This window comes from Strongylocentrotus purpuratus, unplaced genomic scaffold (genome assembly GCF_000002235.5).
Source record: "Strongylocentrotus purpuratus isolate Spur 01 unplaced genomic scaffold, Spur_5.0 spur5_scaffold_6, whole genome shotgun sequence".
Classification (NCBI taxonomy): Eukaryota; Metazoa; Echinodermata; class Echinoidea; order Camarodonta; family Strongylocentrotidae; genus Strongylocentrotus; species Strongylocentrotus purpuratus.
The window spans coordinates 59,471,773-59,484,788 of NW_022145612.1; the positions used below are offsets into that span (position 1 = coordinate 59,471,773).

Below are 13,016 nucleotides of genomic sequence, written 5' to 3' on the forward strand. Positions count from 1 at the left end.
AAATGCCTCAGAGTTATGTATCTCCTTTCATTCCTCTTCTTTGAAGTTTATCATTTCTTGATTGATGACTTTAGAAGCCCTCAAAGGCATGGGAGACAGTCATGTGATCAAGTATGCACAATATACAGGTTTTTAGGTTCATTTCAGATATGAGGTTGTGAGTATGAATTTTCCTTCCAACCACAGCAAAAGCAAAGATAAGTCTCTAATGATCTTACTTTGAACAAACTATTAGAATGGTATTTAGAATTAGGCACAGCAAAAATGATACACACACTGGCATGGTTAGTTGTGATGAAATATTTAAAGGGGAAAAATGGAGAAAACTGTGCTTAATTAGCAAAACCATCAAGCAGGATTCATTATCTGCATAATTAATCAACATTCTAACTCTTTATTTGCTTAATTTGGCAAACTAATGGAACAGAAACTGTACTGTCACAGTTGATACAGAAACATATAAAGATAAAACCATGTGACAATCAAGGAGGTTTCTGTCGGCAGCAAATAAAGAGTCGATGAGTAAATCAAGTACATTGCATATATATAAGCATATCCTAAGAATTGGTACCATGAATTGGTTAAAACGTTGTATTTGATAGAAAAGGTCACACATTTGATGACAAAATCAGTAATGATTCATGAACGTTAGATTTCATGCAAGACTTAATTCACAGATGATTCTCCATTGCTAATGACAGCTAGTGACATGCTACATGTCATTTCATTGTCCCAACACAGTTGAGATATATGACTAAAGATCTAATATCGTTTTAATCTAAGAACTGTATCATTATCAAGCTACATGCATCCACACATCTTCACCTATTGATGGAATGAGTATCTAAGCTTATTAGGCCTACTGCTGCATACTAGCTGTACTACAGTAAATCATGGTTCATTCCCACTTTCAGCAAACATTTTTTTCATAAAATTAACTCAATTGAAGGGTCACTTCTAAGAATTACTAGAAACTGATATAATTTTTTTTAAAGAGAATTGCTCACTTGAGGCAAAATTGTCTGTTCATGCACAGCCAGTCAAACAGGCAGGCATTAGCACTGTGGGTATGGACTTTCAGACTCTCAGAGTAACTTTGTTTTACAAGGCAGTAAAGCATTTCTGATAGCCACTGTTTTTTCACAGGCACAAAAAATATCTTTTTGGCCTTTTCTCTAATATTTTTATGGCATTTTCAAAAAAACTCTGTTATGGAAAACAAGGTAAATATAGACCCCCAAAACATTTTTAGAACAAAGATTTGGAACAAAAGATTTAAACTAGTATGAATCGCAGATTTAAGTCCCAATTTTAGAAGGAAAAAATCAAGGACCCTTCAAACAGAGAGCTCACATGGGAATGAACCTGATTGATGAGATGATGAAAACTAAATTAATAATATATTTAAATTATAACAAAAACCTCTTGATCCGTATCGCTGGGAATCTGTTTATGGATGATGCATTGTTGATTTGGTAAACACAAGGTTGACAACACATGTTGATGCAGATGATGTGAGGGCGATTTCATTCGTGAATTTTTAAGATGCACGGGGGCAAAGGAGGGGTTGGTGAAACATTGGGGAAGAAGTGGGGGAAGTGGGGGAAGTGGGGAAAGTGGAGAAAAATTCAAAGAATAACATGTTCAGGTGGATAATTGGTGACATGGGATAAATATTATAAGGGCTAGGGAGCAGGGGTTGCTATGGATTAATTATAGGGATCACCAATAACCATGATGGAATAGACACAACAAAATATTACAAAAACATATCAGTTAAGAATTTAAATGTAGCCAACCTTACGAACCAATTTTTTTAAAAACATATAACATTGAAGAATACAATTAGTTTAATGCCATATTATATAATTGTTTAAATGACAAAATATTCTCTTTATGATAGAAATGTACCCAACACACTTTAGGACAGTATGAAGAGAATGTGAGTAGACCAAACTACCCGTCAATCATGTATAGTAGTGTGGTGAACTGACTTTGAAAATAACAGCATTTTTGTTAATCTCATACATGTGTAAAAGCACACAAATTCGCATATAATAATAACAATCTTGGTAATCACATGCTTTTTGTTCGGTGATCATCAAAATCACAATGGCAGCAGCAGAGAATTTCTTAAACAAGAGTTAGGAAGGTTAACTGGCAGACACACACAGAAGGGTATATTGAATAGAACAGATAAGGAGAAAGAAAAGTTGTCATGATTATAAAAGCTATATATATTATACAACAAAAATGTGAACTACATGTATAGGCATATAGAAGATAGAACATAAGTGTGATACAAATAGTATGAGCTATAAGCTAAGGAAAACAAAAACACATAGGAAAGCACAGAGTAGGAATGTTGAACTTAAAGCAATAGTTTGAATTACAACTTTGGGGACTGGCAAGAATTCCAGCAATGGGTTGGCAAAGATCAAAACATTGGAGTTGGATAAATTTGAGCATTGGAAGGCATGAATTTATGCAATGGGATTGGATGAATGTAAGCAATGGGATTGGGTGAATGTAAGTCATAGGTTTGGATGAACGTACGCAATGGGATGTTTGGATGAATGTAAGCAATGGGATTGGATAAATGTAAGCAATGGGATTGAATGTATATAAGCAATATAATTGGATGAATGTAAGCAATGGGATTGGATGCAAATAAGCAATGGAATTGGATGCATGTAAGCAATGGGATTGGATAAATGTAAGCAATATAATTGGATGAATGTAAGCCATGGGATTGGATGCAAATAAGCAATGGGATTGGATGAATGTAAGCAATGGTATTGGATGCATGTAAGCAATGGGATTGGATGAATGTAAGCAATGGGATTGGATGAATGTAAGCAATGGGATTGGATGCAAATAAGCAATGGGATTGGATGCAAATAAGCAATGGGATTGGATGAATGTAAGCAATGGGATTGGATGCATGTAAGCAATGGGATTGGATGAATGTAAGCCATGGAATTGGATGAATGTAAGCCATGGGATTGGATGAATGTAAGCCATGGGATTGGATGAATGTAAGCCATAGGTTTGGATGAATGTAAGCTATAGGTTTGGATGAACGTAAGTAATGGGATTGGATGAATGTAAGCAATAGGTTTGAATACATGTAATAGGACTAGATGAAATCTAGCAATGGGGGAAGTTGAATTTAAACAATGGACATAGGATTAGAGAAAATGGGATAAGGTGAATTCAAGCAATGTAATTGGAAAGAATTAAAGTGATGGATTGAATTCAAGCAGTGGGATTGAGAGATCCTAAATAAAAAGTGGTGAGGAAGAAGTGGAACAATGGGAGTGAAGGAATTAAAATGGGGTGACTGGAGTGACTCAATACTGGCCGGGGTGGGCAGGAGTACAAGTATAACAGATCCCAGACAATTATGGAAGTATTTGAAGAGTTAAAGGAATGCTATTTAGTTCAAAGTTCAAAGAACGAAAGAAATGCTATTTAGAAAATATAGTGGAAAGAATAATTGGGGTCAGAGACAGGGCAAGTAAGGTTGGAGAAGTTGAGTGTGAGAATGAAACTGGTCCCAAACATTTCTAGAAATTCAGCACCTTCAGATATCACTGTAATGCTTATCAAAAAATGATGAGATTACAGGATGATCCACAGAGTTTATCAAGCTTATAAAACATTAACACTTGAGGCTAGCTTTGGTGGACTAATAGAACAATCAGTGGACTAGCTGCCACAGTAATTTTTTGGCACACATTAAGTGTACGTGTATAAGTACCATATCCAAACTGTACAGATACTCTGAGAAAATGTGGCCATCTTAGAGTCTGGTGGTAGGTGAGTCAAGAGTTTAAACTGTACTTCAGCAGGTTTACTAGCTGGTACTAACTTGTTTTTTGGAGGGAGGTGGGGCATTATTTCCAGAAACATTGGGAACCTTGTATCTCCAGAAATGTGGATTTTAAAGAGGCTACAGAAAGGATATGGAATGTATGTGTTTGTTTGAATGGGATGCATACCTATGGTGACTGCAGTAGCACGACCACCACCTGCAATGGAGTGGGTGTGGGTGATGAAAAGCGAGGTACAGAATCGTAGGCAAATGCAAACAAGAAATAACAATAAGGCTACAATAACATGAACATGCAAGCTATGTACTCTGAGCATCAGGAAATAAGTTTTCTTTGAAACAAATATAACACATTCACTTATCATGAAAAGCAGTTGCTATGAAAGAATTGCATAAAAGAAAGATAATTGGTTGGAATATCATCAGTTTAAAGCCAGATGGATGTTAACTCTGTCTTACAGCATACTTGTATGCGTTAACACCCTTTGGGCTACAAATAGCAATTAAAATGACATGTAAAGTAATAACCTACTTGGAAACATTTCAGGGTATACATATGAGAGATTGTCATTTTTCCTAACTCAAGATTAACCCATACATTTTCCGGATTACCAAATTATTATTCACTTTGCATATTTTCTATGAAGCTTGGTACAAAGTACTTGTGAATGCATAACCCTAAGCAATATGCAGCTCAAAGTGGTAACCAATATCCTACAGTCTCTTGAATGAAAACACTGCTTGAAGGTTGCATAATTATAAAGAAATGTTTGGTATTGTATGTGTGAGATGATTGAAGAAAGATTCTATGACAGATGTAATACATACATATCCTTTATTCTACAATTTTTTAACAAGACAGTTACAATGGTGAAATTTATATAAAACTTATCAAAGCTGATGAAATGACAACTCTAGAGAATACATCTGTGTCTCTTTATAAGCTTGATAGCATCATAAGTGATGCAATCTTGCATTGGTTACAACATTGTTATGTTATGTTATGTTATGTTATGTATTGTTGAAAATTGCAGTTTCTGATTCATATCTATGTATAATATTTGCCAGCATTAAATATTCATACATTTTCAGGCTTTCTTCAGTGTCTATGTTTAGTAAGATAACAAGAATTTTTAATGGCTATTTTTGTTCTGTTTATGTCGTCAATTTACAACAACAAAATTTCATGAAAGTACCGATGCTTCTAACAACTTGACAAGTTTAAAAGATTTACACTCCCCTCAGAGGAAGCTAAAAGCAAGGATTAAGATGGTCTGGCAGCCACCCAACTTTTTTCCCCCAAATAATTTTAAAAACTCTTGTATCAGCCATATTTTGCATTGAATTTCCACCCACATACAGATCATTGTAATTATTCATAATTGAGGCACTTAAAGCCTAAAGTATCATTAAGATTTAAAAGTTTTATGGAAAAATGACTCCCCTTACTCATGTATAAATCATATCTAATATATTTTAAAATGCCTTGGGGAAAGCAGAAAAGTTTGGCAGTTTATGCAGGTAGGTTCCCTTGTGATCCCCTCTTCATACTAAACATGGAATAGGCAATATAAAATCAACTTATTCTGATAGTCTGTATTTCAAGAGAGATTAGAGTAAATTAATCATGAATTGTTTATCATCCCACAGATGGGATGGTTGTTTTTATTATCAAAATATAAAAAATAGCTTGAAATCATATATTTGCTGAAAGCACAACGGATATGAGACTACATTTACTGTAAACAGCAGAACCCTTCATGAACTCAAGTTCAAAAGTGGTTAACATTTCTGAAATTTTCTATAAAAAAACCTCTTACTGTACATTACCTTCGGACAACTAGCTCAAAACTTTTTACTTCTTACCTAGCTATCATACATTTTAAAATCAAAATCATTTGAGAGATATCATCTATTGTAGTCTTTAAAGTTGGTCTTGAGTGTCATTTTTGACAGACATGGCGCATTATAAATGTTCACTATCATTATTATTATCATTGAGAGAATATATTTTCTGCCTATGATTAAAATGATATGTAAATGTAATATGTTGGAGGATAATTGGATTCAGAGTGTAGACATTGCAAGAGTTGCAGTAAGGAGAAAATGATGATCTTCTTCATACGTTACATTTAATTGGCAACAAGAACAATTAAATAAAACTACCATCTAAGTCTAACAATTTTTAGTGTTTTTGTTTGGGGTGTTTCAGTGAACTGACAGGGATATTATCCCCCATTATGAGAAAGAAAAGTAAATAATACTTTAAGAAAAAAATCCTTGATATGATTGAGTGGAATTCAAATAGATATTTACCATGCTGTTTAATTCTGTTGAGAGCCAAAATGGCATTAATTTCATCGTAAAGTATATGAGTGAATGGCCTTCTAGCTCTTGATCATGAGTCAAGTTGCACACAAAAGCTTTAGTATGAAGTTTGGAGCATGCTCATCTTATTTATATGTATCATGTCTAAACAAATAATAATATGTTTTGATGTTATTTATGTATTCTAAGCTTGTCTGCAAAATAACATAATTATATAAGATGGTTAATGAGTTGTTGTGTTTATGTTTTTTCTTGCTCTTATAGTAATTCCAACCAATATCTTGGCACACATTGTATTTCCTCGGTTCTAGCTCATTCGTCCTTCAATAAAAACAGAGTTTATGGGGGAAGAACAGATTTAACAATCATGGGCACATATTTGAATGGCAAAAATGGTACGACAGGGAAACATTCAAATGAAACACATGATAATGTGAAGTTACGAATGACTTTAAACTGATATCAACCAAGATGAAAATAGTGAAAATGTGGCTGTTGTACATAAAATTGAGCATACTGTATATGAATACATTCAACAAGGATACACTAAAATTCAATCTTCCTTGGCAAAATATTAGTCATGTTAAGGCCAGCCTCATACATGTATACCATGTTTAATACACTACAATGTAGGTATGATAAAAGATAATACCACAACAAACTGTGATGACTGTATTGATTGCACTGCCTGAGGCCACCTTTACACATGTTCATATATCAGGGTTAATACAAGAACAAAAATGAAATGTTACAAGGAATAAGAGTGTGCCGGGCAAGGATTCAAAATGGATGATGCAATATTAGTGGTGCTGATTTGAAAAGATCTGTGTGAAGGCTATAGTGCACAAGTATATATCACTGCACATGAAATGTGATAAAATACAAAGGATCTATTCTATTACCAGTACCAGTTAATGTCATTTTAAAGCCAGCTAAAAAGAAGAAAGAGTAAAGCATGCATAAAGGGTCTAAATTAGGAAATGATAACAATACTCTACAAAAAATCTTGGATTTTCATTTTTGAGCAAATATTATCCACTAGTGTTGTTCTGCTGCATAGATTATGTTGAATTATACATCATTGTTAGGCATGTTTATTACGCTTTATACAATTATGTCATATTAGAAAATAGATCATCTGCAGAGTTAAAGAAACCAAAATGGGAAATAATCATCTATGTTTAAAACTAATAGCTTCAAAGTTCAGATTATGTTTTTCAATTTGGATTTTAATAAAATGCAATTTGAAATGTAAAAACTGATTATCTATTACAAGCTAAGAAAATATACAACCTGTAGGTGCTGACTTATATTTTAGTAAAGAAAAAAAATAATAATGCATTTCTTCCGAATGAAATCATCTTGAGTTGAAATACACTCAATTTTGTCATTCACATCCAAAACTGATTTCAATTTATTATTCCTTTTAAAATATCCTTGTTGCATGATTCCAGAATCAAGAAGTCACTTCAAGAAGACATAGAAAAAAGAGAATTGACATTTTTAAAAAGGCAGGAAAAAGATACACTATTACAATATCAATTTCCTGCTATCAATGGAACACCAAACTAGCACTGAATCGAAAGTCAGAAAAATCAATTCTCAGATTGCCATTTAAAGAAAAATTGATTGATGCAAAGAAATTATCAAGTATTTGACAATACTCTCAGGTCTAGTATTACATGATGACAGTGTGTTGGTTGTTAGCAGGAAACTAGCATTAGTTTCTATCAAATAAAGAGAGGAAAAGGGATATATTCAAATCTAACAATGTGTATTCTAAATACATGTAGATGAGAGAGATAGCAAGAATTTGTTTATACAACTGTTAGTATTTATTAGAGTATGAAAAATATTCTTAAGAGGAAAAGAATAAATAAACAAGATCTATGAATTATGGGTAGTTACTTAATACTTATATTTTTCATTTCAATCTATCAAAATGAAAGGCTACCAATCTGAAATATGATGCTGTTGTGATAACGAACATAGTTACTACTAATGTTTTTGTGTTAAATCAATTTTAATTGCTAAATCTGAGCTATAAACAGATTCATGAAAAAATGAAAAATGATGCATAATGCTTCTCTGCATGAATTGTGAATTGATTGAGTTTTCATTTTCACAAGATATTGGTAGAGAAAGACAACAGCCTTACTTTCTGTAACAGCTTTCAAGTGAAGTAAACAAAATAAGAAAGAAAAGAATTTGGAGAAATATTCATTTCATTAATTTGCATTTTCACAGGGCCCTGTAGATCTACATACAATGAAACAGGTAATGCAATACTATAGATATTCTCTAGAAAAAATAACTTTTGTTTAATTTAATTCTGATTAAACTATGACTGAAAATTATACAAGAACAATATTCTGAAAAATGCAGTAGCCTTTCGCCTGATAAAGATTGCATGCAAATTCAAATCTTGAATGAGAGAAACAGGGCTAACAGATTTCTAGATATTAAAGAAAGCTTGTTAGGCAAGGGATTCAGAGAAAAATGTTATCATGAAGAAATACCTCATGTTAGAAAGAAACATGCAAGCAGTGAATGTTTTGGGGGAAAGGTTAAAGAAAAACAACCAATATCATCATACTTTCAATTTCAAAGTAACAGATAAATGCAGCAAATTTTAAAATGTTTTCATTTGTTTGACATGCAATGTATAAATCAATTTGTAGTTGATAAGACTTCGCAAAGTGAGGGCAATACAAAATATAGATTTAAAAAAGAAAAAAAAAATTGGGGGGGGGGGGTAAAGAAGAACATATGGTTAGCTAAGGAAAAGTAGTAGTTAGCTTGCCCAAAGAATTCATAAATCATCAAAAGCAAAGGAGAAGAGAGAAACAAATCATATACTCTGCATTTATGACAAAATAAAGAATTTAAAAAAGCAAAACACAAGTAATAATCGCAATTCAATATAGTACATGTAAGATAATCAACACAAAAACATATCAAATACTAAGTAAACAACTCATTTGAAAGCTCTATAGATTGCTGTAATGAAAAGCTGACCAATTCACCTTTTCTATGAATTTTTCTAGCTAGAAATGAGCTTTTCTGCTATGCTCTAATGTGCACATCATTCATGCAACTACAATCTTTTACCTTAACTGTCACTTGGAAATTTTGCAATAATAATAAAAGCATATTATTCATGTAAATACAATTTTATTCTCACTTTCAATCACTATACAATACATTTTTCACACAAGAAAATAAGGAAATATTGCATACCAAACAGAGAAGGGGGCCTATATGGCAGCTTGAATGTACACTGTACAATATTAAAATATATTTGGCTGCATGCTTATGGAAGCAAAGAAGAAAGAATCCCCAAAAGTCAGCAGAATAGGAAATTTTGCCTAAATCTTAAATATATATTTCAGTCATTTGAAACGATAAGGAATACAGTTTCTTTACCTTTCTTCCATTTGTCGTCTTTCTTTGTTCCTCCTTTCTGTGTTTCTTCCTTATCTTTCTTGCCATCCTGTTATGAAAGTGGGGAGAATTGAAAGCGAATGCCATTAATATCATGAAAATTATTTATTGACATTTAAATATCAGATAAAAGACTATGATCGAGGCCTAGCTCTCTAACCAGTATCATTTTATACACAAAACTATCTGGTTGCTCTATTGAGCATTTATACAGATTGCAATAGGAGAGACTAATAATAGTACCATAAATACTATGGAAGAGAGAATGAATGAAAAGGCTTTCCATATAGATACTATTCGGTTTAAGTTAAAAATTGTGGTGCAGTTTAACAATGAACAAGATATTATTCTATTTTTACTTCTCATTTCATGAAATCTTAATTGGTTAAAACTTTTGTTTTCTTCTCATTGTTCCAAAAATCTATATGTACATGATTTATACTGTACAATGATTTCCTCACAAATCAGCAGAGTTTAAATCAATGGTGATCTCAATTTTAAAATTGATTAATTTATATGTTAGAAATATGATAAATTTAAGCTGTTGCAAGTTGATATAATTTGGGGAACGTAGAAGTGTGTACTTACACTGTACGAGTGCTACAGAAGAATAGAACAAGAAAAAGAATGATGTTAGAGTTTGGTCAAATGAATAAAGCAAAGACAAGTTCATGCATGTCCTTAAATATGGATTAGTATTAATCTGTGAATGCCAAAGAACAAGATGCTGATGTAGAGAAAATAAATTTGTAAAATAAATAAAGCAAGAGAAAGAAAAGGGGAAAAATGAAGATGTGGGAAAAGTGGGAGATTAAATAGGTGGGACTACATGTGAAACATAAGAAAGATTATAGTTCCATGATGATTTTGCATTTTAAATGTTGATTATATAATCAATATATTCATGCAAAGTATAATCGGCCACATTTTGCTTTTTACATAGGTGAACACAGAGTTCTAGAGGCTCCTCCACACATGTCACGGTATACACCATTATTTTGTTGAACGTGTATGAATGGCGCCTCCGTGCATTGAACAGAGGTCCTACATCATGCATTCACTAAGCTCTGTGTAATAAAACCCTGCCATGGTATACCGCAGCATATCTGAACTTGGCTTAAAGTAATGAATTACATCCATCTATGGAGAAGGGAGTCAACTATAAACTCACATGCTTTTAGCTGTAACACTTGCTCCATGGAATGTATGGCAATCAAAATCCTATTTTTGTTTTTAAAAATGTCAACAGAAACTAGTATATAGCATATTCCTAGAAAAAAGCACAATCAATATCACTGATTGCACATCTCCAAGAAGGATTGGAATCCTACATCAGGAACCAATGACAAAATTATTAAATTAACTCACATCTTAAAATATTGTTTTAAATAAATATTGCAGATTGGCAATTATATACATGCAGCATGAGTAACTTCTTTTATTCAAAATAAATTTTAAAAAGTTATACTTTTAACATGTAAGTAAAATATGGAACAAAAAGGCGACCCTTGTATAAATCAATAATGGAACTCAAACATTCAAACAATGCTGCTCTGCCTCTGGCATTCAAGTTATGGTAATGCAGTATCAATATAAAACAAAGCAGACAGACATGGTTAATCGAACAGAAATTCTGAATACTATGTCAACATAATGCCATTAAAACAGGTTAGCAACTTATCACCATGTACATGTGACTGATCTTCCTACATGCACCCCTAATGTTGGATGAGTATAGTTGTATACACCAATGGAATCAAGGAGATAAATTCATAACAATATTGGGGTCTAGCTCTAATTATCATGTCACTACAAGGTACCATTATTTTTTTTATGTTCATACATTTATTTGCACTTTTGTATTAGTGTTTGTCATTTTAAAGAACATCTTTTACTTCAAATTTACAGGCTGAACCCCCAAAGCCTGATTCAGACAAGACATGGTTTTGAAGAATACGTGCCCTATATTATTTTATTCACTGTTATAAAAGATACCTTCAAAGTGCAATGCACTGCAATATCTAATTTAGTTTTTTGCAGCTTTACTTTTCTATTTTCTCCTTAATACTGCGTTGTATCTGAACAAGGCTTAATGAAACATGAAAAGTACCATTTATTATACAATCAACATTTAAGAATAGCTTCTGCAATAGTTCTTTTCAAAATGCCAGTGAATAATCAATGCAACCTTTTCAACATTCTCTTCACTGACTAAATGAGAATGAGGATGAAAAATTATGAATGCATATAAATCTGAGCATGAATAACTTTCTTGTACATCTGTAATATTCCCCCCTCTTCCTTCCATGATAGCCTAACGGTACCCTGTTTTTGTCTGAAAAGTTTTGATAGTCAATGGCATCTCCATTAAATGTAGCAAACACAACAATTACGGGCTACTGAATTGGGGGCAAACTTTAATCAAATTACATTTGCAGTCAACGACTGGATTGAATTTACAAAGAAATAAATACGACACTATTTTTTTCCAGAGTGACTTAATTTATCCGTAGTTGAAGGTGTCTTCAAATAAAAATAAATATATGCCTTCATTCATGAGAGTGTGTGTATGATATGTGCTAATGGAAGATTGCAAATGAAGTGTGGTAAAAATATACTAATTGTATGTAATGCTACAAAGCAGATTAAGAACAAGAAGGGCTTTAACATTTGGAAGGAATATACATATATTTTTTAATTCATATTTATTCAAAGTAAAAAATGTAACCAGATAAGGAGGACATCAGTTAACAGCACTCATCTATTTAAAAATGAGAAGATTTCTTTTTAAAATACCAAACTACATGTAACTCTATGAAACTATTTTTCTTTCTTAACGAGAAAAAAAAAATATATACATCACTATAACAAAATGAAGTGAGCCCTTCTTGTTCCGAAAAGTGTCCAGTAATCTACCATATGTGGATGGAACTAGTGTCGTGAAATCTCAAAGGTGTACAGTAATTTGCAATATGTGGATGGAACTAGTGTCGTGAAATCTCAAAGGTGTACAGCAATTTGCCATATGTGGATGAAGCTAATGTCGTGAAATCTCAGAATTGTATAGCAATCTGCATTATGTGGATGGAATCAGTGTTTTGAGTTTTCATGTAGTGTACATATATGCGGAAGTGAGGTTAGTACTGTAACCCCTAAACATCCAGGGGAAAGGGTTAAGGGTCAAACGGAGGATGCTGTTACCGTGGACGATCTGCTAGCTTTGGATGGCTTCTCCTCCTCCTTCTCTTTCTTGCCATCCTGTATAGATATCAAACATTATTTCACACATCTTTCAAAAAGAAGCAGAGCCAGGATTAGACGCACAGCCATTTCCTTTTTCAAAAGAAGCTACGAACACAAGCGCATGGCATCCGGCCCAGAAAGAAATACAGTGGAACTGCTTTAGTGA

General features: G+C 32.9%; 1 protein-coding gene across 18 annotated transcripts in view; it reads right to left on the reverse strand.

The window, feature by feature from the left end:
- The window catches only part of LOC585585 (leucine-rich repeat-containing protein 71), a 53,050-nt gene that overhangs the window by 7,224 nt on the left and 32,810 nt on the right, over nt 1-13,016 (reverse strand). For 3 of the 18 annotated variants that reach the window (XM_030973518.1, XM_011678419.2, XM_011678378.2), the window contains 6 exons: nt 12,809-12,865; nt 10,196-10,207; nt 9,590-9,656; nt 7,072-7,095; nt 4,005-4,034; nt 1,423-1,446 (listed from right to left, as the gene is read on the reverse strand). In XM_030973518.1, the coding sequence (XP_030829378.1) occupies nt 1,423-1,446; nt 4,005-4,034; nt 7,072-7,095; nt 9,590-9,656; nt 10,196-10,207; nt 12,809-12,865 (214 nt within the window). Of the gene's footprint in view, nt 1-1,422; nt 1,447-4,004; nt 4,035-7,065; nt 7,096-9,589; nt 9,657-10,195; nt 10,208-12,808; nt 12,866-13,016 lie in introns of all 18 variants that reach the window. The other 15 variants (XM_011678453.2, XM_011678430.2, XM_011678434.2 and 12 more) reach the window with 11 other exon arrangements.